Source organism: Saccostrea echinata, unplaced genomic scaffold (assembly GCF_033153115.1).
Source record: "Saccostrea echinata isolate AGI-Se365-2 ecotype Australia unplaced genomic scaffold, CSIRO_AGI_Sech_v1 ptg000014l, whole genome shotgun sequence".
NCBI lineage: Eukaryota > Metazoa > Mollusca > Bivalvia > Ostreida > Ostreidae > Saccostrea > Saccostrea echinata.
The window spans coordinates 20441514-20468791 of record NW_026889763.1 but is presented as its reverse complement, the minus strand read 5'-3'; the positions used below and the strand labels follow the sequence as shown (position 1 = coordinate 20468791).

General features: G+C 32.4%; 1 protein-coding gene across 1 annotated transcript; it reads left to right on the top strand.

Annotated features, from left to right (window-relative positions):
* Positions 1-19150: 19150 nt before the first annotated feature.
* Positions 19151-26739, top strand: LOC133186586 (uncharacterized). Its single transcript, XM_061321814.1, has 7 exons — positions 19151-19211; positions 19308-19355; positions 19501-19742; positions 21511-21696; positions 23686-23837; positions 24045-24265; positions 25689-26739. Exons 1-7 carry the CDS (start codon positions 19182-19184, stop codon positions 25893-25895), a joined length of 1086 nt encoding a protein of 361 aa, XP_061177798.1. The 5' UTR covers positions 19151-19181; the 3' UTR covers positions 25896-26739.
* Positions 26740-27278: the final 539 nt, after the last annotated feature.

The window sequence follows — 27278 nt, the reverse complement described above, 5'->3', positions numbered from 1 at the left end:
TTAACATTTAGATAAATCGCCCACGTTTTATCAATTAACATTGATTTTCATTCCTACATTGATTTGATATATCCCTTTGACTCGACATAAAAGACATCACAGAGTCAGATACACCTGTTTCATATTTGGGTATTTTACTAGAAAAGACGATAATAATTACCTTACAACAAAACTTTAGATAAACGTCATAATTCCAACTTTTCTATTGTCAACTTCCCTTATTTATACAGCAATATACCCTTATCACCTGCATGTGTCCTTGTTAATTCGATACGCTAGAGCTCTTCATTCGAACAATTCCTAAAAGGAGACAAGCTATTGACAAATAAGCTGATGATACAGGGATACCAACAATCTTTTCTAAGTCAACATTTCGCAAATTCAATGGGCGATACAAAGGCCTTTTCAGCAAATACAATCTATAGTCGAATGTAGAGTGATGTTTTTCATACAAATTATTAGGATGAAATATATAGGGATAACGAACAGTATTCAAGCTCAAAAGTCCATCAAACAATACAAAATAGGAGCAGAGCAAACACGGACCTCCAAACATCAGAGGTGGGATCAGGTGCCATGGAGGAGTGAGCATCCCCTGCCGACCGGTCACACCCACCGTGTGCTCCTTGTCATGATCGGGAAATAACGGAAAAATCCGTCGACAATTCAGTGTGTAAATAATGGCCTAACAATTAGTATGAAAAACGTCAGTCAGCATTTGACTCAATGATAAATTGTATAGAACTTTAAAGAGAGCCTTAGAAAAAGAATGTACAACCTCAGACCAAACTACAACTAATAATGCCTTTCGTTTCGCTATATTAAACCCAACTAATAAATATAGACTGCTTTTATATGTAATAAACCTTGAAAAGTCACAGCCTGCGCTTTTCAGAAAATGTGAATTCAATTTTAGATCTTAGGGTCATCACAAGGGTTATCTGTTCGCATACATTTCTGTGTAATTTAACGATAAGAGTTTCGTTACCATTAGTCTAAGACTATAACAAGAAAACATTGATGTAACCATCAATTGTCGCCCGGGAAATAAATAACGTAAACAATGGAAATGAGTCTTGATCATCAAACCGCTTCGATATGTGTGACAAAGGCATGCATCTAAATGATGGAGACGATAGTCGAGAATATTTTGAAAACTTATAGTCGGATGAAAATCGAACAAAAACGATACCCTTTTAAACTTTATCAATTCCTCAAGTAAATGTTGGCTGCATAAAATATAAATTGAAACCAGACACATGCATCACCTATTTTCAAAAATGTCTTTCACTTTAAAAATATAAAACACGAACTGTGTAAAGTACGTTTTTACGTTTTTATGCGATAAGTAAAATTCGATGTTCTAAAAAAAGGGACCTGTCGTTTTTTCGATAGTAAATGATAAGCAACTTTATATATTAAATATAAAAAACATATATATTTTTACAGATGCACTTTATGGAAGTAAATATATTGTGTATCTCGTAATTTATAAAGGGAAAGAACATTCTGATTAACAATCTTTTTAATGTTTAGAAAACCTTTCATTCTGAATAACTTCTCCCACCTCAATCCCCATATACCAACACTTAAACTTATATGTATAGAGCAGCCCGGTCCTCCGGGCTGCAATGATTGTCCATTGTATTAAAGACAGTCAAATTTTTTATACTTTGTTCCAACTCTAACATGTGTACAACATGATTTAATTAAGAAGGTACGGTTTGGGCTTTATTGTGCCCTAAAAATTTAATGTTTTCAAAAAGTTAAGGAATTTGCTTAAGTATGAGTTGAGTATATGAGTGCGACAAATCATGAAAGAATACAGCTTGAAGGAGGACATTCTGGAAATATGTCTTCATTAATTTGGTACATTTCTAAGTTTTTAACAGAAAAAGCCTCATTTCTGAGGTTATTTTCCTTAAGAAAATAGTGTCCACACCCGTCGCCCACTGCAATTTTTGAATCTGTTTCCCTTGAAAAAACAAATTTCTGAAAATCTTTGTGGGTGATGCTTGTGCTCTATATTATCTGAAAGAAATTTTCACTGAAGATTGATGTCTTTTGCAACTTGTTAAGAAAATACGGGAAAATGAACAAGTTCATTATGTCGATATTAACCTTTAAAAAGTCATATGAGAAAAAAGATTTGTATGTTCTTACTGCATGGAATTTCAACGACTCAGAAAGCATGAGTTTTAATTTCCTACATCTCTTTCATATTTTAGAAAATACTAGGCAAAATTTGTATTGAAAGCGTACCTTGTTCTTTTACTGCACATTGTGTATACTTTACAACGTCATTGAAAAAAAAATAGTGTAAAAAGTGTTTAATCAGATGAAACATTTTCAACTCCTTGACGGTAGCAATATTTTTGTATGCTTCCCCCCCCCCCCCCAAAAAAAAGAAGCTTTTTATGATGTAGTAGAAAAATACTGTATTTAAAAGGTTACGTACACCTGTTTTACCTGGTTCTTACACTTAAAACATTAAAAGGAATTCCCCCTGAGCATGCGCCATTTTCATTTATAAAGCAAACAGGGCAGATAGGAGAACTGTGGTATCAATGATACCAGGACATCAAGGTTAGTAACATTATATTAATAAACTTATTCTGACCTCCAATTCCAGTGAAAAATATTGCCTTTATTGTAAAAAAAAAAAAAACCATCAGAAAATCTGTGACCTCCAGTTGCACATTACAAGAGGTACGTACGTAAGTTTTTAATTAAGGTCTTATGAAAACAGATACATTCAATGAATTTATCTTAAAATACATTTTCGACCGCAGTTTCTGCATGATTCCGATAAGATGTAAAAATATGAAGGGCTTTATCAAGATACTCAGTAATTGTTCATTTTGAGTAAAACTGTTTCCACTTGTACTAAATTTCGAATAAACTGATAAGTCGAACTGCATCTCCGTTAAAAATTTTGCCTAATTTCTTTGGTACTTAGTAAAAAAATCTGGTGAAAACTACATTAAATTACACACATGAATTTTATTCATTAATAAATCAAGTTCCTTCTTGTTTTGTTCTTTTCTTTTTGAGAATTAAACCTGATGTAAATCTACAGGCCCTCTTCTTTCAAACTATTGGTATCTCAAATTTGGAAAGTGACCTCTTAGATTTTAAGATTGGAGGTATTGATTAATATTCTCTCTTAAAGTTTATAAATTGCCAGATTGACTCAGACCACCCCACCTCCAATTCAAACCCTTCATGCGTTTATTTTCCCACTAACATTTCTTCATTTTCATTTGTCACTTTTTCGCCATGGATTTATGCAAAAAAGGCAGGATCGATTTCCTTTGTTCGAGATTTAATTCAATGCATGAATTAAGCAACTGTCTGCATTTTATGCACAAACCATTGAGTATGTCTGCATTTGACTGCGATCGATAATATTAATTAGATTTGACTGGGAAGGGTTTAAGTAAAAACAGAGTTAAACTAGAGCGAGCTCGTTGCAAAGCAACGAATAGGTCTTCCGTTGGAGCTGCGGAAGGAAGAAGTGACCTTTAGTCAATGTCATGCCACATTCTAAAGTTATACATGTAAGCAATCTTGTAAGGGGAAGCAACTTACAATATTTCGCTAGGAAAAACTGTAAAGGAATGTACGTGACCTTGAACATTCCAAATGACCTTGCGTCAAGCCATGACACACTCTCGTCATAAAACCCAATCTGTATGTTACCGACTTGAAAAGTTCACAGTGACACATGTTCTTTTAGTCCATACATACAGTCAAAACATCTTATCCTTAGTGACCTTGAACTTGAGTCAAGGCCATTTCACACTGCATGATACCAGCAATGTTTCACTAGTACAAATACGGTAGCGAAATTACAGTTTCTCTGTCAGTGACCTTGTCTCGACCAAATGACCTTCCATCAAGGCCGTAACACACACTGGTTAAGAGCAATCCCAATCTGTGGGTTTCTGAATGGATAAGTTCAGTCATGTTTTTTCAGACCATACAGCGAGTCGGAATAATTTGTTAAGTTCAACACAATGATTTAAAAATTTATTGAGAATGTTTTATGTCCAGTTTGGATAAGTAGTAAAACGTGGAGATCGGTCCTTTGGATGAGACCGTATAAGGTCTCGTGTCGGGGTAAGTGCTAGCATGAAAAGGATCTCTCATGCTATAAATTTTGAATTTACCGGGTGGCAGTAAATACAAAATTTACAACATGACATGTAAATTTTGTATTTACTGACAACCGGTAAGTTCAAAATTTACAACGAGACAGATCCATGGCACTTGATTCTACCTCTGATTTCAAAAGGTTTGCACTGCTCCTGATTTGTATTGTTTGAATCGTCTTTAAAGCTTGAATGCTGCACAGGTGCTTGTGGACAGGAACCCCCCCCCCCCCCAATATACACCCTGGGTCTAAGAATATTTTTATTCGTCTTTTTCCATAAATTAATCTTCTAGTACACATTTACAATGTATTCCATATGAAAAATCCAAAAAATAACGTAGAATTAACGTTTATTAAAAAAACATACCGGCGGTATTATGAAATAGAGAAGATAAGACACTTCCATTTGTTAACACTGGACCCCTCTTGGATATCGGGCCTAAAATATCATATGCCTACCACATGTCACCAAAATATGTTATTATATCTTGTTTCGGTAGATATTTTTTGTCTTCAATCGTGCTATTTAATTGCCTACGCATTCCACAATAATCCGAGTATTCATCGTCAAACGTAAAAAATGTAAGATTTGGAAATGTCAAAGTAGAAATTATACGGAAGTGATGCAGAAACGACACCTAGCGGGTAACTTTCGAGTTCCGAGTGTTACAGAATTAAGGGAAAAGCCAGAGGTCTACGGAAAAGTTCGGGAAAATTTTAATAAAGAAGTCGAAATCGATTCACTAGAATTTAAATTTTGCTGCAGATTTTCCAGATGAGTTAGGGTAGTCATCAATATTCTTTTTAAAGGATTTTATCACTCAAACCAAATAGCGTTTTAAAAACGCTTTCTAACTGCACTTAACTAGTTGTACAATTTTTCTATTGTTCTTCATACTCACATAACAATTGTATATAACGTGTCTGCAGAATACAATTATTTGTATTGAGCAAATTACACCAATATTTCAGAATTCGAAGTTTTCTTTGAACATACATTGGGCATCTGCCAAATTCGAAATAAACCATTAAGTTATTTGTAGATTTTTGAAGCGACATAATTTTCTTCAAAAAGTTAATATGTACTTGCTCAATATTTTTATTTAAACAATATTTTATTATGATTAAACATAACTGGATTGGACAGCAGGCACTGCCTATATAAGTCCTCTCCACAATACAGGTCAAGTCATACATGTTACAAGTAAATATTAATTACATAACTTTGAAAAAATATATACATGTGTATATTCTAAAGAGATTTAAATATATAAGTTTGCATTTTACATATATGACTGATAATTATGATAATACAAGTATAAATGTGAAAGTTAACAAGAACACATAAATAAATGTTGGTTCTGTGGTTTGACAAAATTAAAAAAAAAAGAAGAATCAATATCATGCAAATCTCTTTGTAGATGCAATAAATTCTTGAACAATTTTAAATACGGTAATATTTTGGTTGTAAGTAAGATTATTGTCTCCATTCAAAAAAAGTTGTAAGGATATAGGCATTGGTAATTACAAAGTATTAAAGTTTTGCATAAGGTTTTGCCTTTGTACACAATATTTTGGACATTTCATAAAAAAGTGAAATGATGTTTCAGAGCTATATCCACACATGTCACAATTTTGATCTTCCCTTAAAAAATGATTAAATAAATCAGCATTTAAATTACTAGCATTATTTCGCAATTGACAATGTAATATATTCATTTTACGACTTCCATAGTTGTAATATTTCTTAGGTTTTAAGCAGAATATATATTTTTATGGCAGTCTTGAATGATGAAAGTGTAGAAAGGTTTCGAATATTAAAGGGTAAATCATTCCAAAGTCTTATAGTTGAAGGAAGGAAACTTTTCATAAATGAAGTCGTTTTGGCTTGAGGAATATGAAATGTAAGATTGTCCTGATTCCTTAAAGGATAAGAATTATGTGGTAAAATGCATTGTTGTAATAAATCTTGCAAATACTGGGGAGCTAATCCATACACTATTTTATAAAATAACACTAGTTTTTGTATTTTTCTTCTTATTTCAAGATCTTCATAAAGTTTTGATCTTGATGAATTAGTCCTTAAGCCTGTTATTATTCGTGCAGCTGCAAATTGAACATCTTCTAGTAATTTTGCATCTCTATCAGTACAATTATCCCATACAATGTCTGAGTATTCAAGAACAGGACGAATAAAAGCAAAATATATTTTTATCAAAGCATCCCGCTTAAAGGTGTGCTTTAACATTCTTAAGATATTTAATCGATTACAGGCTTTGGAATGAATATCAAGTATGTGGGATCTCCAATTACCATCCTGCTGAAATCTTATCCCTAAATGAGTATGTGTTTCAACATTTTGAATAGTAGGCCCATCTTCACCAGATCTAATTTTTGGATGGCAAAAGTTTTTCCTGCTAAAATCTAAATTAACTGTTTTAATAGGATTGAATTCTACTGCCCATGTATTAGACCACTGTTTTATTTTTTCAAGATCCTTAGTTAATAAGTTTGCAGAGTTAAGAATATCATCATCAACTATGACATAAAGAGATGTGTTATCTGCAAAAAGCCTTGCAGGACTTGATAATTTTTCAGATATGTCATTAATATACAATAAGAATAAAAAGGGATCAAGGACTGACCCTTGAGGGACACCTGAATTGGTAGCTCTATTGGTTGATGAAAAGCCATCAAGAACTACTTTTTGGGTTCTGTCAGACAAGTAGTTCTCGATCCAATTAACTATCTGTTCAGAAATACCATAGTATTTTAATGTATAAAGGATACCTTTATGCCACACTCTATCAAATGCTTTTGAGATGTCACAGAAGACAAATAATATCTTTACCTTTATCAAGACTAGATATTATTGTATGATAAATGTCTAGCAATGGATTAGTTGTGGAATCACCGGGTTGAAATCCAGATTGATATTTATTAATTAAATTATTTTCAAGACAGTAATTATACAAATGCTTGAATATGACCTTTTCTAAGATTTTACATACAACTGAAGTTATTGATATCGGTCGATAGTTATTAACATCATGTGCACTTCCTTTATTCTTATAGATGGGAGTAATTTGTGCATTTTTCCAAATGTCTGGAAATTGACCAGTAGCAAGAGAATAATTGTATAGTTTGGTAAGAGGCTTTACTATCGAATTAGCTATATTTTTAAGGATCAAAGGAGACATACAGTCAGGACCTGGGGGTTTTGTAACATTTATTACTTGGAGCTGATCCAATACTTCCTGCTCTGTAAAAACAAAATCATCTAGTGAAAAGTTCAATGGTGGCCCCGGTCCATGTAATGGTACCTCAGGTTCATTGTAAAGGGTTGATACTCCAGCAAAATATTCATTAAGTAAGTTAGCTTTTTCAATAGGGTGAAAGTATGTATGATTTGATGACTTTAAAGGTGGTGGTGGTTTGTCTTTACTATTTTGTTTGGACAAAGATTTAACTATTCTCCACCATTTTCCAGGGGGTATAGATTTATCTATTTGGTCAGAAAGTTTTTGGTTGAGTCTAATTGTTATAATATCAAAATGTGATAGTTCTGCAGTAATAATATCAAGTTTTGGTAATAAGCTGCACACATTGTTGTGTGCTATTTTTAATGAACTAAGCCTCATATTATTTGTAGGACCTGGGTTTGTTTCAATGCTCAATATGTGGGGCTTTATGAAATTCCCACGTCTCACATCCATAATGAAGAACAGAACCTACATATGTATCAAATAAAGAGAGTGTAGTCTCCACATTTAGATTATTCTCTTTCACTCTTTTCCACAAAGAAAAAGTACATTTTTCCTTAACATTTCACCTGTGGGATGCTGACCATTTTCTCCGTATTCATCCCTTACTGCTCAAAGGCCGTAAGTACCATGTACATTATAAAATGTATAAATTTTCAGCCATTCACCATATATATCCTATTAACATTTTAATTCCATCTATTTTGTTAACATTAAATTGCTGGAAATACAGTCAAAAATCCGGAATGAAAATAATAAATGTTAGAAGTGAAATTTATTAATTGTCGGAAGTACAATGCAAAATTCCGAAAATCAAATGCTCCGAAAATGGTACCTCCCCCCACCGAAAGAAACTATTAGTACACACTTCGACGCTCAATTGACCACACCAATGAACACTTTAAATCGTTAAATTTTCTAAGTTTTAGAAATAAAATAAAAGACCTTAAAAAGTTCATAAAATAGGAAAGCTTAGTCACGAATCGTTGCAGACCTTATTTTTCATTCATTTGACGATTCGTGAATAACAAATGTCGCGTATGATTATTGGGTTACATTAATATAGGTTGTGGATTTCTCTCGGAATTCAACACCAGCCCTCACCTATATGTATACGTACCTGAACAAACCAACCGATTAACATTTTCGGCTCTAAAGAAAAACATTGCATTCTTTAAAAGGGGGGGGGGGGTCTACGTATCGTGATGAGAGGAAATTTAATCACCTTTCAGTCCATTAAACATGAAAGATAATTTCGGAAGTTTTTTATACAACTGCGTGGCTTTCTCAAAACCAAATTAGCATTTGTTAGAAAAATTAAATAATTATTTAGATGTTTAAGATTTGTTACGTATTTGTAAGAACCACTTTATTTACCAAACAAAGTTTCATCCTTATATGGACGCCGTGATATATTTGATAGGCTGTTTTATTACTATTCAGATATATTGCCATTCAAAGGACTAACACCTTTTTTTTTTAATTTGGATAAAAAGTCCGACAATTTTCAACCTCGTTTGCTATAATTTTACCGAATCGGATCTTTTTTCCGTATAGTCGAAATGCATGGACGAAGGATAAAAAACCGTATGCTGATCAATCAAAACACATCATTGCGATTGTGTATTTAATTTATAGAGAATTGTTTTTTTCTGTTTTTCCTTATCTATGAATTACCCGTTTGCTTTGTACACAAGCACGTGAATATATTCTGAAAGCTTAGGATGTATTTAGTTTGGGCGCTCTCCCATGTAAAACTGCATGTACTTACAAGCATGTATCCGTAAAATCGTGTATTGGGATATTCTGTTTATTCGACGAAATAAAAGAAATGCATAAGTATATCATTCTGTACAATACAATTATAAGTTTGGTAGCAAATAATGCAAACTCAGAAGTGATTAATTTAATTTTCGATTTTCCCGAGAATTGAAAACGTCACCTCCGCTTACAATTATTATGCATGTGTACATGCAGTTTAAAACATGAGACAGAAAAATAAATTGTTGCAAACCTAGTGGTTAAGTCGGCAATTAAAATGCATAAAACTTAAAATGAATAAATGCACAGGCGGATAAGATAATGATAAAAATAAGCGTGAGATAGAGTGAATTAAAATAATATTTAAGATTCGAAATGATTTCAAACACAATTTTCCATTAATCGCGCTATGAGTACACATTGCATTTTAACTCCGATATGACCGCGGCTCGCTAATCTCTGTGGCCACGTGTGAACGACGAGTGGGTTACAAATTTTAAAGTTAAACACAGAGACAGAGCGGAATGTAAAATGTCTGCTGTAAGAAGGCGTGAATTATTGTATGTTTAAAAGTATTATTTTACGTAATACTATATAGTTTATTTAATATTAAATGAAAAATTAAATGAAGAAACAAGAGACTGATAGTAAAAATTATACTTTACACAAGTATTTATACTTAATATTTCCATCACTAATTGCAATTCTTTGCCGTAGCACCTTTTCAATTACAATTGAAATAGAATACAATAACACGGGATAGAGAAATATTTTTTTTAAATCGTATTGTTGTGTCGACAGTGACCAGGTCGATGAAAGCGATTAAAATTCGTAATGATTTTATGCACTGGTGTTTGGAATTAAGATTAAATCAAAGATGAGATTAAGTTATCTTAAAGATTCGACATAAATAAAAAAAAACATAATGTTTCATTAATCGTTGTTTCTACACAATGGATCTGTCTTCTCAGATGTTTGTTTTGTTTACATGGCTTATGACCGCAGGTGGCTGGTACACTGGTGACCTCGGCAACGTGGGATCGCGGGTTGTGTTACATTTTTATATACATCGAGGTGAACATGGAGAACGTAAACTGGTAAAATGCGTACAGTCAATGATCATTCATTATTCGATGCTTAAAGTTTAATATTACTTATATAGTTATATAGATACATTTAATTCCTTCCTTTATTTGAAGACGTGTTCCCTTTAAATCTAAATTAAAAAAGAAAAGAAAGTTGTAAAGTATAATTTATGAGTGAACCACAGAACACGTTTAAAACCTTATTTAGAAGAAAATTAGCATTAAATACAGTAGGGTATATAATTTATTGATAGTTTGTTTAAGTTATACACATGAAGAGTTCTGATTTACTTGCCGAATGAAAACGCTTACCTGTTTACGGGACCTGCTTTTTACCTACATATTACGACATATTACGCAATACTCGAACAAAACAACATTTGTATGAGATCAATAAGGTGTTAAAGAACAACTTTAAAATATTTACCGTTTTTGAGTTATCAAGCGAAAAATTTCAAGGGCTCTAGATCCCTAATTTTAGGGGCCAGCCCCTTTTAAATGATATCAAATGAAAGCTCTTGCTATTATGCACAACTTTTATTCTACATGTTTTAACAAAATATTTTTAGTTTTAAAGATATAAAGGAAAATATGGCAAAATTTTTGCTCTTTTCCGCGTTCTAACTTTTGACCCCTCTCTAGCGCCATTTTTAATGCAAAAATCAAGAAACAAAAACCGATGTGCACAATTTCAATGCTTCTTCCTTTCAATTTCAAAGGGTTTTGTGCTCCAATTATTACAGTCTCAGAGCCTTTGTCTGGAAACCAGAGGCATAAAAATTTCAATCAAAGGGGAATAACTCGTGAACAGAAGGTCATTTCCGAATTGTATTACAGTATTCTGAGGGTGTTTTGTAAAGTCTAAAAGCTCTGAAAATTTGAACAAAATCCGTTCAGAAATGAGGGAGATATGAAGCTTCAAAGTTGGCGTCTAGGAAAAAAAAAAGAATAATAAGAACTAGAGCCGAGCTCGTTGCAGAGCAACGAATAGGTCTTCCGTTGGAGCAGTGACCTTGAGTTAAGGTCATGCCATATTCTAAGATGATAAATAATCTTTTAAGGGACTATCAACTTGCAATGCTTCGCCAGTAGAAAGACAATAAAATAATGTACACTTTCTATTTCGTGACCTTGAACTTGTCCAGATGACCTTGCGTCAAGCCATGACACACTCTGGTTATGACGCAAACCTATCTGTGTTACCGACTTGACAAGTTAACACATGTTCTTTCAGACCACGCATCCAGTAAAAGCATCTTGTTCATAGTGACCTTGAACTTGAGTCAAGGCCATGACACAGTCTGTATGATACCAACAATACCCATCCTGAGTGTTTCCAACTTGACAAGTTTACACATGTTTTTTTTTTTTTTTTCATTTCGTTTCCATAAAGTTGTAATTTATTACTTTTAAATTGCTGGCTTCAAATTTTATTGTAAATATGTTTTATGTCCAATTTCGATATTGAAAAACGTCGGCGTCTTTGAGTACGTGTACAAGGTGCATTACGTTACCCTATCACATCATGTTTTATAACGCAGACCATACATGTATATATAGTCAGCGTTATAAAAAGGTTAAAAACCCATTTTATTCATCACAAATCTCTGCTTAATTATCTTTGCCGATTTCTTACAGAACTAGAGTGTTCCCAGGAACGCATGTGTCGCCTGCTTTTAGCTTCATTAAAGATGAAACTAAATCTAAAAGTTATCAGCTATTTATTTGCTACGGCATTGCATATAGTTCATGCCACACGGGCGACGTGGTGGTATTCGAAACCACGACTACGAATCGTAGGGGTAGAAACATTTTGATAAAGGTACTATCATTATGAAAATATTGTTCTGACTTAAGCCTGTAGAAAGCAATTTCATTTTTTTCTGGGACGGGGCACAAACAAATTTGTTTGATATCTAAGCCAAATAAATAAATAAATAAATAAATAAAAAATAAAAACATAATTGCGGGGGGGGGGGGGGGCACGACCATATAGCTTTAAGCTATATAGTGACTAAGAAGGAATAACTTGTCATTTGTCAAAGTCTTTTACCTAAACTCTTCACTTTTAATCGTCAATAACAGATTCTTGTTACAAAGTGAAAAGTATTCATTTGTATGTAGTACAGGTATCCATCTCATATGCATAATCTATTTAATCAATCATTTTATCCTAAAGGGAAAGTGAAATCTCAATCAAAATTTGTCACAAATACTGGACTCTCTGATTAATTATAATATACATGTAAGAACGGATCGTCAATTAGGACTGCAGGTTTGATAAATTCACAGCATGCATCTTCAGCATTAATTAAAACGTTGTTTCGAAATATAACACTGTATCTATAAAAGCGTAAAATTAGAATTGACCTAAAGAATATTTTACACCACAGGGGAAATGCTTCCGTGGCACCAGAAGTTTACAATTTTGATTGACAGGTGTAACGCCGTGCATGGATTTCATGTAACTATGTACAAATAAGAAATGAAGGGATCTAAAGAAAAGAGTTATTGTGATTAATTTAATTTAATCAGTATTTTATTATGTAAAGTCAGTTTACATAATTGGATTGGACATCAGGTATGGCCTATATAAGTCCTCTCCAAGAAGGTCAAGGTTACAAATGTTAAGAATTGACAATGATTTACAATCATGATGAAATAATTCATAATAAGTTACATTAATTTCTTTTGTTAACTAGAAATGGGAAAAAAAGGAGAGATAGATTAATAGATTCACAAGAGTTATTACTTAGCATGTATACTCACTATACAATATAATGAAAAAATAAAAGAGTGCAAACAAACAAACAAAATAGAATAAGTAAACAAATGAAGTGCACAAAGACAAATATGCAAGGAAAAAAAAAGCAAAGAAAATAATATTAATAATAACAAATAAATAAATCTGGAACAAGCAAAAACACTGGATAATAAAAAAAAGTTATTGTGATTGACATTGTAATTAAAACAGATACAATTAAGAGTAGTTTGGCTGTGCTGGCCTTTCTGACATTTGAAGTAAAGTTTTAGAATAACTTATCATTGAAATGAAGTTGTAAAAGTGTATTATCAATTATTTTCATTTTCATCATTAGATGTGTGCTAATAAGTTTGTTATATTCAAGTCCATGTATATGTACTCCTTGTACATTTTTTCTTTTGAACCGCGCGTGCAAGTGGAATTAAATTATAAAAAGTTAACATACTTCTTAAATGCATGGCATTTACGTTACACAGTTCTGGACATTAGAAATAATTAAGCTTATAGTGTTGGAGATATTTTATCGTATGCTAAAAAATATGTATTACATAAAACGTGTATTTTAAAAAATTCAGCACAATACAGCCTTTCAGATACTTATACATACAAAATCAAATTACATATAATATGAAATATTTTATTGAATATTATGATCTTTTCTCTGTAAACAGGTATGTTTTGAAGAGGACATTGAAGGCGGAAAGGGGCTCGAATAGCCGCCAGTTTTTTTTCTTCGGAAAGCTGTACAGTTATCTTGGACGACATATCGCGTACAAGTACAGTGTACAAAATAGCAGTGAAAATAAAAATAATGAACTCAAGGTTTAATTCTCTTCTCTCAATTATTTTGTGAAATATAATTACCAACAAATGTATAAGTTTTTACCAGAGTGTATACAAAGCGACTTTTCAAGCGGTACATGAAAGCGTTTGACGCGTGACCAGGTACGTGTAATTGCTTTCAAAGCAGCAAACTCAGACTACAGTATCAGGTAGCACAGGTTGCCGGCCTGTCAGTCAAATCAGCAGCTATTGTTTTATTTTTGTATGATTGTCGGGCGGTATATTATCGATCTTAAGCTAGGTAGATTTTGTGGGCATTAATGGAAAATTGGATGTTTAATAAAAGCACATGTACTTGTCATATGCTGGAGTTGCAAAACTATAGTCGACAGAGTTTTTCACATAACATGTTCAGAGTTGGTGTAATCATAAAGATAGCCATTTTAAAAAGAAAATAATGTAAAAGTGTTTAGCAATGCGTCTTATTGTTTTCAAAATATATCTCTTTTGAATTCTTTGTCTATAAACCTTGTGTGTCAAGTTGGAATTATTTGCAGAATTAACAACACGCAATGAATCTTCGAAATGAAACACATAATAACACATAATTGAGAAATAAATCGTTTATTAAATACATGTATGCAGTTTAAAGATTAGGATTCATGAAATCGGGGACCTTTATACGTCCTTAATAAAATGTTTTGGATTTGAATTAAATCAAATTAAGATAAGAATAAATGATTTAATTAAATGATCCGGTATGATTTAAAAAATAATTTTCCGTAAATCATTGCGTCAGTATAATGAATATAGACGACAATGTTTTGTGTATGAGCACTAATAGCTGCTTCCTCGGCTACATAATTAGGTTACATAATTGTAAACAAACACAAAACCCGGGTATATGTGAAACGCAGTTAAATGCAGTTGAAGACTGATTTATTTTTTGCCAACTTTTTAAAAAAAATTTAATATAGTGTATGTTTCAACATTAAACGACGAAAAGATGTTTTGTTTACGAACGCAGGTCGCTGGTTCACACGCAATGGATCTCTTGTAATTTCGGCCACAATAATTTAATAAGTATATCACTAACATGACCAAGATAAGATGAAATAATTTGAAAGATCCGATATGATTAAAAAAAAACAACAGTTATCCATACATAGTTGAGTTTTCAGAATAGATTTAGAACGGCAATGCATGTTTAGTGTATGGTCACTGATCACTGGATCTAGGTCACGCGTGATCGGGGGATGGCCGGTTACGTAATTATAAACAAAAACAAACCCCGAGACGTATTGAAAATGTGTGACTCAATAATTTGGAATGAAACCACAGAACACGTAAAAACTTATTTTAAAGTAATAATAGTATTTATTTTGGATAGGTTTATCATTTATAGCAAGTTTATTTCAGTTATGCGCATAAAGATTTCACCTTCTCTTGTCTAATGAAACTAGTTACCTGTATATGGGTCAAGCTTCTAGCTCATTTATTAAAAAAGACTCGTACAAAATAACAAGTTCATGAGATCAATAATATGTTAAAGAGCAACTTTTTTTAGCGAAAGCTATATTGAAATATTTACCGTTTTTGAGTTACAAAACGAAAAATTTCAAGGACCCTAGATCCCTAATTTAAGAGACCAGCCCTTTTTTGGAGGTGCCAAATGAAAGACCTTAAAATTGTGCACAACTTTTATTCAACATGTCTTAACAAAATATTTTTAGTTTAAAAGATACATAGTAAAATATGTGTAAATTTTCGCGCTTTTAGGCGTTCTAATTTTTGACCCCTATCTAGCGCCATTTTGAACACAGAAATCAAAAAACAAAAATAGATGTGCACAACTTCAAAGCTTCTATTATTCAAATTCGGTAGAATTTCTACTCCAGCTTTTGTAGTCTCTGAGCCTTTATCTGGAAATGAAGCCTTCTAAATTTTCATTTAAAGGGAGATAACCCAAAAGCGGAAGTGGATTTTTGACGTTTGACAGCATTCTGATTGAGTTTTGTAACGTCTATATACCCTGCAAATTTGAGCAAAATCTGTTGAGAAATGAGCGAGATATGAGGCCTCAAAGAAAAAAAAAGAATAATAATCTTAACCATCAGAATCAGTAGAAGGTCTTCCGTTGTGACGAAAGACCTTAATAATCTTAATCATCAGAATCAGTAGACCTTAATAATCTTAATCATCAGAATCAGTAGAAGGTCTTCCGTTGAAAACGGAAGACCTTAATAAAGAAATTGTTTATGTTTGTTATGTATTGGTGTAAGTGAACATGTATCATGAATGTCCTGGAAACATCTGACACATCATAGATACATTCTTAATTTAAACAATATTTTATTATGCATAATCATATTTAATAGGATTGTACAGCAAGCACTGCCTATATAAGTCCTCTCTACATGTAAACTATATCTCCATTTCTCCTTCGTAAGTCTGTTATCATTTAACAAACGCAATAAACCATTGACACTCAATTCCTAAATCCACATTAAGCATTATTTACTTCTTGCATATTGTTTATGAACTTCATATTTGTTCACCAGTAGGAAATACGTTTCATCATTGTTCTAAATCTAAAGAAGAATACCTGCAAATTTATGTGTAAAATATAAACCGTCATCAAATATTTTTCAAGTTGATTTTCAAATCGAGGTATACCTTTAATGTTTTACTGAAAAGTATTTGAGAAGAAAATAAAGCTGGCTGAATTCCATTTAATATAATTTTATATAATGTTATGAACTTTAATATTTCATCTGGTTTGTACGCGTGGTAAATAATTTTTCGGTTATCCCTCAGCTTCTCTTATTTATGTAGCAATATACCACTATGGCCTACATTAAGTGTTCATGGCTCCGAATAAATTGAATACGCAATAACATCTCCAGCTGTCAATCGATTTTTATGACATTGATAATGAAGGAAATACAAGTCAACATTTGGCGAATGAAGTGGTCGTTGCAGTGACATTGTTTGCAAATATGTTGTTGGATGAAATGTGATACAATTGTTTTGCCATTGTTTCATATTGATTGCTCTTTTTACCAGGCTTTTTTGTTTATTTAGCTTCCATTTTCAATTTACACATTTTACGCTAACCTAATGAGTAGGTGACAAAACCTTGCATATATATATATATATATATATATATATATATATATATATATATATAGGTAACTCTTGATGGCTCGAACTTCGATCTCTCGAAGTTCTTGATCGCTCGAAGTGAGTCTCCGGTCCCGAATTTTTCCACTATATAACTAAGCAAATTTACTCTTGATTTCTCGAACTCTTGATCTCTCGAAACCCTTGATCCCTCGAAGTCAAAATGCAGTCCCGCTATATATATTCTATTAGAATTTCCCCTCGATACCTCGAAGTGGCTATGTGTATACAAGATTATACATTTAAATGGCCCCAGGCAGGAGACGCGGGTCTCGAGGAACGGGATGTATATTCAGGTGACACTTATGCTGCAAGGTGATAATTGATTTATAATTAATCATATTTTGCCTATATGCTATTAAAATAATAATCATCAACTGTCTTACGATAATTTAGAGACGCAGTGTCATTGAAAAGTAGTAATTGATTAAAAGACGAAACACTAATTTAATTTTTATTTCGAGTCAGTGTCAAAATTAAACGAAATATGAAAAAAGCAGAAACAGTCTCAATGTCAATATGACGACTATTATTGGACAAATACTTACAGAACTGCATTCGATCATTTTTAGAATAGTCAAAGCTATGTACGACGCTGTAAAATGTCGTTTTCATGTAACGAATGCGTAGTATGATGTCCGTATTACAAAGAATAAATAAATATACATGAAATGACGACGTACATTTTTTGCTTTACTCAGTTTAATGAAATATACATCTGAATTACGAAAATATATCGTTGTTTTATAAAAAGCACGTGTAAAGGTTAGCACTGCATGAAAATCATTACATCCGGTAAGACTAATTTTAAAACCTGTCAACAAACCTGGAAAATTCCGGACTCTTGAAAACTCGAACTCTTGATCTCTCGAAGTTTTTCCTCGGTCCCCCGGACTTCGAGATATCGAGAGTTACATATATATATTCATCATAAACCCTTTTTGTACAAAACTGCATAATATTCAGGTAGGAATTAGTTGTTTTTTTTCAAAATGAAAATGAGGGATGTTTTTGCTGCAGATGAAAAAAATATTGCACAGATAAAGATTAAATGTGAAGACAGCGATCAGTAATTATGCTCTATAAACCAATTGAACATTACAAATTGAGAGAAGAGCAAACAAAGACGCCAGAACATGGATATATGATATAAGTAGCCATGGATAAGAAAGCATCCCTAGTGGACCGACAACACACATGAGCCATTTGTCAGGCAGAGTAATCCAGAGTCAAATCAGCGTGAAAATAATGGCCTAAAAACGACAGTCAACATATTTCCTAATCACAAACGAAGTTATTTTATCGACATAGAATTTGTGAAATGTTCGCTTTAAACGAAATTATTCATACCCTTGTTGCATCAAATTCTTTATCAGTCGCCTGCCTTGGTTTGGAAATTGATCATTCGCTAACATGCTCTTATGTATAGATTCAACCTGAAAAATTAAATGCCATATATGCAAATTATTATGGTAATTTGCTACATTAATCAGGGAAATTGATAACAGAAAAGTTTATGTCAACGCGTTTGTCATAAAGTTTATTCGTTAGTTTGCCAGTAATGTCATTCTCTAGTAACAGTTTGTTGGAAGAACTGGTCTGCCAAAACTACAAATATGATGTCAATGAGGAACTCCAGCTTCTTTTTAATATCAACTTCAGAGATATTGTGTGAAGAATGAATTTTGAGAATTTAGTTTTGTAGATGACCAATCACAAGATAAGAAAATTTTTTGAATGAGCAATTGTTTATGATATCAAAAGTTATTGATAAATTTTGTATCAAGTGTAGAAAAGTCTTATGTTTTGATGTAACTGATTTAGAAAAAAAATATTAGTTGATACTAAATGTTGTAACAGTTCTTTGGAGTTTTTGAGAATCCATATTTGATCGTGCTTCTTGTTGATGCCATAAAACAAAGAAAGTAATATGTGCCACTTTATTTCTATACGAGCTTGATCATTGAACTTCAGAAAGGATAAATATGTTTTAGTGCACTATGAAACAACATTTTCAGTCTACACTTAAATATAGATGCACAAACAAATCGATTCCAGAATATATAATACCGTGAACGAAATGTTTTCTGTTTGACTTGTTATTAAACTTTTCACACGCATATCAGTAAAAAATATACTAACTACTTCTTTTCCGGTTTTCTCAGAAGAAAACTTGTTCATGTAGAATGGCCGCAGAAGTAAACACCGATATCGTTGTAAGTTAACTTTGAATATTTTTTTATCTATTTGAGAACACCCCTTGAATAGTTTTAAAAAAGAATCAAGATATACATCACTCTTAACATTTTCAGGAAACCAATTTTTCAAGTACATCATTTATAGAGACGACAGGTGATGATGTAAGTATTTCATTTTTGTTAAAAGTTTTGTTTAATTAAATAAGTTTTTTTCAGGACAAATGAAATACAACTATCTTTTTTTATATTTTGCTTATCGTCATGGAACGAACTATCCAAATTAATTTTAAGTTGGTCTTTACAATAGTACACAAGAGAACTTATGTCGAATGCAGAGGAACAAAAGCAAGCGGCCCTTGAAGCGTTAAAAAATCGCATCGGAAGAAGGAAAGAGACACCATTGACAGTAGCTGTAATTGGGGCACCCGGAGTAGGAAAATCTTCCTTCCTCAACACAATGATCACCAGCATAACTGGAGAATACAGAGAGTGGGCCAGGACAGGAGATTCTGGTGGAACTGGAAAACCAATCACTTATCGTCTACAATGGCAATTACTTTTACAATTCTTCTTTTAAATTTTTAATTAAATTATGATCAGCTAGAGCAAGTATTCTAGCATATCAAGATACAAAGCACAACCAGCAATTTTGAATGTTTTGTCTTCTGCATTCTGGATTTTGATTCTGCTTTACATCTTACACGTTATTAACTTCGAAGAGCTTTCTGACAATTTAACCTAAGTGGTATACAGTACAAAGTAAATTTTTAGGTGTACTTTAGTTGCCTTTTGCAGTGTGTAAAATACATCAGGTTTTGATTGTGCATTTGCGTGGATTTCAGTCTTGTTAGGATATTTTGATCTTTTTTTTAATCAGAATATGTAATCGTAATTCAATCAATTACTCAGTACATTTGTAAAATGAAATGCATTAGATAATAGTTATCGGCGATATTTAGTCTGCAAATGTGCTTATAGTTAGAGCTCCTCCATGGCACCTGATCCCATCGGTGATGCGTTATAGAGGTTCGAGTTTGTTCTGCTCTAAATTTGTATTTTTTTATAATAGACTATTGGATTGATTACTGGTCGTTATCTTCATATTTCATCTCCAGCTGTTACATTCTAGCATTTACAAAGTCATGTTCATGACCAAGAAGGGAGTGAATTCCCTAATACTAGCTTTATTGAACGGGTATTTTGAAAATCTTTAGAATTCACCAAATGTAATTTAGATATATATATGTGAAAAATGATTTTGGGTTTGATTCTGTCCTCTTCTACATACATGTATGCTACGCAGAATTTTGTTTTCTCTAAAACCCAAGATCAAAGAGTTTTGTTGAAGTAAAGAGTAAATATTTTTCTTCATTCATATCCGGGAGTACAAATTTCAATTCACATTTTGTAACAGATATGAAGCATATCTCTCTAAAATATCTACTCAGTTTAAATCTATGTGACTTTTAATGACAGAGGAATAATTATGGTATATGTACCATCGCTAATTTTGAAGCCCAGAATATTGCTGTGTAGGAGTCCTTATCAATATGTAGATAAATGGCGTTTCAAATTATAAATCATACGTCTATTAAAAAGTAAATAAGCAGCTCGGATAATACGAATTAACTTGAGTAATCACTATAGTAAACTTGTAAAATTAGCTAGTCAAACAAACTTCTAATTCTTGTTTAAGTTTTAACAATAAGAAGTTAAAAGTTTCCTAAAATAAGTCATCACGGTCAATTACATATATAGCAGTTCTCTCATGAATTCCTATACTTGAAACTACAATTATGTCAAATTAGTGAGAATTTTTCTTTCAACAGAAAACGCATCTCAAACATCTTTTGATGGTGAACAAAACTACAGCCAAATCATGTCTTTGAAATGTCAAATGTGTAAAAACCTTCTTTACTCATAGTCATATTTAAAATTATCATCTTTATTCATATGTAGTTTGTTTGATTTTAATAATAATCAGGTAGAATTCTACCAAGAATTTAAATTTTTGACCCTGAGCCCAGAGTTCATCCCCTAGGATTGGAATCAGTGGTCATGTTTTGAAAATTTATTATGAGTCTATCCTTGAAAATATTTCTGGACATTAAGCAAGCAAATATTACTCATGATGGGAGTAAGCTATTTGCCCTTTACCAGTGAAAAATATATCCCAAGAGCTCATGTCTGAGGGGCTAATCTTTTTTAAAAATATATATTTTTTAATTTATTATCAATGGACAAACTTTGATAATATATATTCACGTGATGAAATTCAAGTTTTGTATAATTGTGTCTTGCTTGTTCTGCGGTGTAGGCTACCTGTGACAAAGTATGCAAGCATTGTCGACGATAACACCCTGGAATATAATTTTCCAAACTTCTTGGATATAGCAGGATTTGAAGATACTGATGATGAAATGACACATGAGCTTCTAAATCTCATATTCTATGGGAGAATTCCATATAACATACCACTCTTTAAGGTTGCAGAAGATATCAGGTGATTTTTTGTTATGCATCAAAGCACTTGCTTTGCCGTTTTAAATTCTTGCACTAAGGTAGTCCGATCCTCAGATTAATATGAAACTCAGCAGTTAAATAATTGAAAATGCTCACAAATATGTATTTGAATTCACAAAGTAATATGTATTTACCAATGGAAATTCTTCAAAGTTCATCATTAAAGTTAATGATATTACATAGCGAACATTATCAAATTTCTAACATATTTTCAAGATTCGTGAATAAAAGCAAAAACACTATACACATATACTAATTGCAAACTGATCAACAAGTATATCATAGGATGCAAACTATAGATACTTTGGGATTCAGAAAAAATAATTTTTTTTATACTTACACGGTATTTTAGATCTTTTATTTGGTTTAATTAATATAATACATAACGTAAAAAGCTTGTGCAATCATTGCAAGACATTACATATCACATTTAATTCCATATCATGTTCACAGTATTGGTAACTAAGGCTAGATTAAAGAAAATTCAATTTGTCTTAAGATGTGTTTTTATGGTGTACAACGTCTACGTTTTGCAAAACCGTTTCTGAGACTTCAAAGAACGTTGAATCATATTAAAGGGTTTTTATCACGTATCTAAATTTCTTAAAAATGAAACACTATTATATTCTTGAAACATATAATTATCGTTTAATTATGAAATAATGTTGAAAACGGCCGTAATAAGACGATAAAACGCCCGTAATATAGGGTCCTTGAATTAAAAATCACCACTAATTAGATAGGGGTCACGTGGTACTGAAACGTCATAGGTGTCAATGGTCAACAGAACTCGTAAGGCTTATCGTAAGAAAAAATATATTGAATAGATTTTTACGCTAAATAAATAGAATACACAATATGGCCGGTTGAAATTTTGACATCGGCTATATTTCTTTGGATATGGACGGTCAATCTTTTATGTATGAACGTCTAGCAGAAAGAAATAACCAGAAAATATGCCGACAATTGGAGAGAGGTGACCGAAGACGAAGCCGTTGACAACTCGGGACTTCAACTAAATAGAACGAATTACTAAAGTTTAACTTCGTAAACATTTATAAATATGGGAATTTTAAATTCTCCTTCATTGTTATTTTAATTTATTATATATAAACAAATCCTGTATGTCTTCTATCCGTTATAGCAGTGAATATCATGTACTAGAAATGACACTTCTTCAATGGCGCCATACGCCATTACGAAGTTCACAACATTCCTACTAGATTCTGTGCGACTTTTAAAAAATGTGTGTTTGTCATTTAATATATTTTAAGGTATCTTTCCTTAAAATATTTTATAAGACAGAAAAAAAAATCGTGATCGATCGGGCATAAACGATTGTTCTGAATGGAGATAAACGCCATCGCATTTGCAGAAAAAGGCCCCCCTTTCATCTCTCGACCAAGTCCAGGAAATGTGGAAAAAAATTCTTCCTTAAACTTTTCTTGTGCACATTTGTGCATCATAAAGCATAAATTATACCTTACTAGCTGTCAATTATAAAATTATCACTTAATTATTTTCTTACAGGTTTAATAGACAAAACAAATGAGCCGTTTTGTATACACAATAAGTACTTCGCTTGACCAGGATTGACACCTATGACGTCAGAGCAATGGCGCGTAACATCGGCGATCAAAATATGCATATTGAGAAATTCAAACTTTGAATCGCTGAAACATCAAAAATATTAATTTTCTAGCAAAGATTTTTAAATATATGATTTTAATAGCATGTAAACTTTGTCCTATCAAAAAATTTTGAGACGTGATAAAAACCCTTTAAGATGCATGAAATGAATATTCTTGCATAAAAAGATTTCGATTTCAAATTTCATTTGACACATTTTAAATTAAAAAATAATTTAAAGAGTTATCTTTCATGGATGAGGAGCGGATATCCTGACCTTTTAAAGGTATATATTATATTTATCATGTATTAGTTTTCATGAATTATGTCTTCATTACAGAAAGTATGGACGGATGTACACTGATGCGAAGTATCCAGTTACCCCAGAAAGTAAGAAGATCGACAGGATAATTTTCATTGCTTCAGCAACAAATCCTAATTTACCGACACAACTCATGAAAGCTGTATCTTCAGTACAGTGGAGAAAAAGAGGTGATACTTTATACATGAATTAGCGCCCTACTGACCTTAGACAGCAGTTGTGGGTGTTTATTAGTTAGACACATTGCATTTAAGATGGTCTTCTTTTGTCTCTAAAACAATGATCATCTCTGTACTGTGTATTTTCGATACTCAGCTGACTTTCGATATTTCGTACTCAAAACATGAACAGAAATAAATTTTTTCATACTTTTTCAGATATTCCACTATTTGGTGTATTGACAAACAAAGATAGAAGGACCGAAAATGAAGAAGATTTTGATCAGTTTGAGACTAAGTTCAAAACAACGCTCGGGCTGTCTCATTTACATTATTTTCTTTGCACGAATTACTGTGATGATAATATAGAAGAAATTCGATCAGGGACAGCGAAGAACAATCCAGAGTTAGACGTTCCTATGCTGAAATTCTTGAAACAGGTTGAGTATAGATATTTCTATTTTACATCCTATAATTTCTAATCCATAAACTATTTAACAAATTATATAGTCAATCGTCAGCTTCCCTAACTTATGTAGCAATATACCCTTATCACCTGCATATGGGGATTTTGTCTTCCAGTTGATTCAATACGCAAGAGCATGTTCTTTTCTTAAACGAGGCAAACTATTGACAAACAAGTTGATGAAACATGGATATCAACAGTCTCGTTTGAAGTCCTCATTTCGCAAGTTTTATGGCTGATACAATGACCTTGTCAGCAAATACAACCTATTAAGTCAAATGATGACTGGCGTTTTTCATATTAATTGTTAGGCCATTATTTACACACTGAATTGTCTATGGATTTTTCCGTTTTCCCGATCATGACAAGGAGCACACGGCGGGTGTGACCGGTCGGCAGGGGATGGTCAGTCCTCCATGGTACCTGACCCCACCTCTAATGTTTTTGAAGGTCCGTGTTTGCTCTGCTCCTCATTTGAATAATGTTCGTTATCTCCATATTTCATGCAGTTCTTTAAATTGTTTAGAGGAATTAATGTTTATGAGAATCATTGATGATAATGTAACATGGAAGAAACAGTACCCGACTTTCCAAGAAATTCTTAAACACAAATCCTTAAGCCCTTCATAATAGTCTGGTGACAATAAATTAGGCACTTCATTAGATGTTCACCCTTCGGTAATGATAGTCAGGGACGTCTGAAAAAAAACTATTGGCACCTGCATTGCAATGACTAGATTTTCATCCCGTATCCCTGGATTAAATACAAATCATTATATCACCCCGAACAAAGTCAGGTGACATTATTATTGTTTTAGCTATTTTATCCACAGGACATTTCGCAGATGGTTCAATCGAATTTTAATGAACCTTACACTAAATTATTACAAAGTGTAGTTGTGCATGAAATGCCATAGAGAGAGAATTATTAGCTGAGTGCTGACTTTGGCTTATTTTAGCACCCTTGCATATAAGTGCAGAATACAAGAAACATAAGTTTGATATCCGTTGTTAAACAATGTATCTTTCATCTGGTGTTGGTCTTTACTTAAACTCTTGGTGAAATCGGTATTTTAAACTTATATTAATCGTACTGAAAACTTATCTTTAAAATGAACTTTTTCTATTTTACAACGTCATGGAACTGTGTGTCCTCCAAAATTATGGCATACCTTTGAGCAAGCAAAACGCCAAATTTTACACCCGCTTAAGAAATCCGCTATAGGGTATTTGAAATATTTAAAATGGAAGACAATGTAATGAAACCGAGGAAGGTTAGTTGAAGCTATTGCTTTTCAACAGCAAAGTTTCCGGTTTTAGCTATTCTTATTTTAGGATACACTAAATAATTACATTAATATAATTGGTAATACTGTGGAATATTTTCTCACCATAAGGTTCTAGATCCAGTACTGGAGAATGTTGACATTCATAAGGAGGTTGGAATAACATGGCAGAATACAGTGGAATGGTTGCACACGCTGTGGGCTGCATTACAGAACACAAATAGACAGCAGTTTACCATCATCGTAGTTATTTCACTTGTTTTGGTCGTTCTGACTTTGTTATTAGTCCCCTCCGGTTTCACCGGTAGGGAACTATAGGTTTCTTCTGAGTCTGTCCGTCCGTCTGTCTGTCCCTCTGTCTGTCCGTCCGTCTGTCTGTCCTTCCCTCTGTCTGCCCGTCCCTCTGTCTGTCTGTCAGTCTGTCCTACTTGGTTTTCCGCACTTTTTTTCTAAACGCTTGCAGATATTGAGCTGATGTTTGGTATGTGAGTGTATCTTGATGAGTTACAGATCAAGTTTGCATTTCGCTCCGCTTCATTGATTTTTCTAATTTGCCCCTTTTCATTGCAACTGACTCATTTTATTAGAATCGTTATTATAATACATATTTCATCTTCCGTTTCCAATAGCAGTTTGATTTTAATCAAAATAATGTACATTTTACCTTAGTTTCTTCTTCTAGGCTAATTTTATGTTCAATGTATGTAAAAAGGTTTATATTAACAAGTGACCTCTTAAATCAAATTATACATGAAGGAGTAAATGGATACTGAAATGCGAAGGGCTCATGGCTGGAGTTACTGATCGCCGAGGAGGTGCTAACATCTCTTTGATGTTTAATTCCGCTACTCTGTGTTTCAAGAGATCCGTGTTTGTTCTGCTCTTATTTTAAATTGTTTTTTTTTAAATTCTGAACTTGATCACCGTTCGTTTTCTTTAAATTTCTTCTTTAGTGTTCTAATTAATTAATAGCAGGGAAAATATCAGAATTGATTATAAGATTTGAAAACTTAATGAATTAATGAATATTGTTCTGTATCCATAAGTTGGATTTTTATCGAAATTAAGGTAGGAAAAATAACATTCTAGTTACATGTGTTTGATCGAAGATTGTTTTTGCCATTTATTTTTATTATGCTTTTTAAACATTCCATAATGAATATTATTTTCACTGTTGCAGATACATGTACATTTTCATTGTGTTATTTTTTATTTGTTATCATAATAAAATCACAGTTTAATCGTTTAATATTGCTTCTCATGTTATCAAAATGTGTATGCAGAATGATTGCAACGAACCAGAGTCGAGGCTTTAAAACAACTTCTCCAAGCTATTATGAAAAGGAAATGTTTCCTCTTAGTCATCCTGGGTTTAGAAATATAGCTATTGTACGAGCGATCACGTGCATATCCCGAAAAACACGAAGACCAGGATTCAAGCTATATATATACATATACATATACATACATACATACATATATATATATATATATATATATATATATATATATATATATATATATATATATATATATATATATATATATATATATATATATATATATATATGTATATAACATTTTTATATTAATTTTGTTGAAAGCCAAATCTCGTAAGTATTTTTAAAAATTTTCATACTGACGTGCTTTTCAATAACTATACATGTATATAGAAATGTAGCCTTGTTCGAATGTTTCATC